The sequence below is a fragment of the Schistocerca piceifrons genome, chromosome 5 (genome assembly GCF_021461385.2).
Source record: "Schistocerca piceifrons isolate TAMUIC-IGC-003096 chromosome 5, iqSchPice1.1, whole genome shotgun sequence".
Lineage (NCBI taxonomy): Eukaryota > Metazoa > Arthropoda > Insecta > Orthoptera > Acrididae > Schistocerca > Schistocerca piceifrons.
The window spans coordinates 40,912,007-40,914,056 of record NC_060142.1 but is presented as its reverse complement, the minus strand read 5'-3'; the positions used below and the strand labels follow the sequence as shown (position 1 = coordinate 40,914,056).

General features: G+C 39.3%; 1 protein-coding gene across 1 annotated transcript; it reads right to left on the bottom strand.

Moving 5' to 3' along the window:
- Window positions 1-225: 225 nt before the first annotated feature.
- LOC124798154 (zinc finger BED domain-containing protein 4-like) lies at window positions 226-1,728 on the bottom strand. Its single transcript, XM_047261436.1, has one exon. The coding sequence runs from the start codon at window positions 1,726-1,728 to the stop codon at window positions 226-228; it is 1,503 nt and encodes a 500-aa protein (XP_047117392.1).
- Window positions 1,729-2,050: the final 322 nt, after the last annotated feature.

Here is a 2,050-nt window from a genome sequence, read left to right as displayed (position 1 = left end):
CTAAGTTGTAGTTTAGAAATATCATTTTTGATACTTTTTCACTTGAAAGACGGGATCGTCTGTCTTATTGTTTGCCCTTGCTTTGAAAATATGCGCTCACATGGAACAGAGGTGGCCATAATACAAAGACGTCATTTCATTATTTCAAACAGTGTAGACAACAACACGATTTTCTTTCCACCACAGCAATGGATCTTATGATCTGTGTATCAGTGGCATCTTCATTTATTTATCAAGCTCGACTATACTTGCAGCACGTGGATTGTCTACACTTTGGGTCAAGCCACCTACAGCTTGGTCGAAATCTTGCCAAATGTTGCCACTGCTAGAAGTGAATGTGCTCACCTCAACTGGTTTGGCTGGTGGCGGATTTTCTGTAGAACACCGAGTGGGTTTCTGTCGTATTGCACAACACTTGTTAATTATGGCATCTTTTGTTTCTTTTAATCGATGCCCAGTTTTTGGAAAACCATGCTCCCTGAAGCGAGGATCCAGTAATGTTGCCTCACAAGCAATTGCTTTATCTGCCAACTTTTGAACGAGGCGGGTACAGATTCCGTCCTCAAGTTTAGCAATTACTGTATTAGTGGCTTCATTGCCGTAATCTGAGTTTTTTAGTCTCAGACAATGACTTTGTAAACCTTTGCTTAATAAGACAACTTTTGACAAGGTTACATTTCTTTCACTGCTAATTTCTGTTGTGACTTGTTCAAAAGGAGATAGTATTTCACAAGATTTTTCAATAACTAACCAGTCTTCATTGGACAGTTTTGTTTGTAAATCCACACTGAGGATGGCAAGGGTGCTTTGCAAAGGCTCTTTGATTTTCAAAAGCCTGTCAAACATTTCATATGTGGAATTCCATCTTGTAGGGCAATCTTGTTTCGGTGTTAAAATAGGAACGCCCATTTGCTTCTGAATATTGTGTAATTTCTCAAGTGCTCGAGGACTTCTTTTGAAAAATTCCACTATTGACTTCACCTTTGCCCTTGTGTCTGTAACTGGTTCAAGGCTTGCTTGCACGATTAAATTCAGTGTATGTGCAAAACAAGGTACATGCCACCATTTGCACATCATCACTGCCTTCACCATATTAGGTGCGTTATCTGTAGTGCAAGCTACAATTTTATTGGTGATACCCCAAGTTGAAGTCACATTTTGTAATTCATTGGAAATGTTTTCTGCTGTATGCTTGTCGTGAAATTTAAAACTAGATAACAAATATGACTTCAGATTGCAGTTTTCATCAATGAAGTGAGCACTCACTGCAATATAATTCTCATTTTTCACAGATGTCCATCCATCAGTTGTAATGCAGATGTAGGATGCAGCTTGCACTGCAGATCTTACTCGCACTAGTGTGCTGTCGAACACTTGAGAGAGTAAACTGTGGGAGAGTGTTTTTCTACTTGGTGGTACATAGTTTTCATTTAATAAATAAGTCATTTTTCTAAACTCTACACTCTCAACTACATTAAATGGAAGGTATTCTTTAGCAACAAGTCTTAAAATATGTTCGTCTATTTTGGCTCGTTTTGATGAAGGCACTGGTCTTGATGCAAATCCAGTAATCTTTGTTTGTTTACCACACCTACCCAGAACTGAACTTGTGGAAGTGCTGGGTATGTCTTGCGCAGATTGTTGATCTTGACGCACAGGCACTGGAATGGCAGATTCCTGAACAGTTGCTGTGGAAACTGAACTGGTTTCGTCACTGCCCAGATTCATAAAGACTGATTTCGAACGAGTTTGAACTTAAATTAACTGTTGGATGCTTATGTCGCAAGTGTCTGTTTAAGCAAGAAGTTGAACTACTTTTAAACGACAACACTGCCGAGCACAAGTTACATTTAATTTTCTCAGGATTTATCTTCATAAAATAATCCCACACCCGACTTCGTAATGCCATAGCTGAAGACAGAAGAACTAACACGAACTGTACTGGAGGCGGGAAAAAGCTGCAGAAACAATGGATACGCTACTGGGATTCCCACATTTCGTTAGTATGGATAATATATACCCGGCCTGCTAATATCCATGCACACAAAAG

Coding starts and splice junctions, on each gene's coding strand:
- LOC124798154 (XM_047261436.1), bottom strand. CDS start 1,728: ATGAATCTGGGCAGTGACGAAACCAGTTCAGTTTCCACAGCAACTGTT.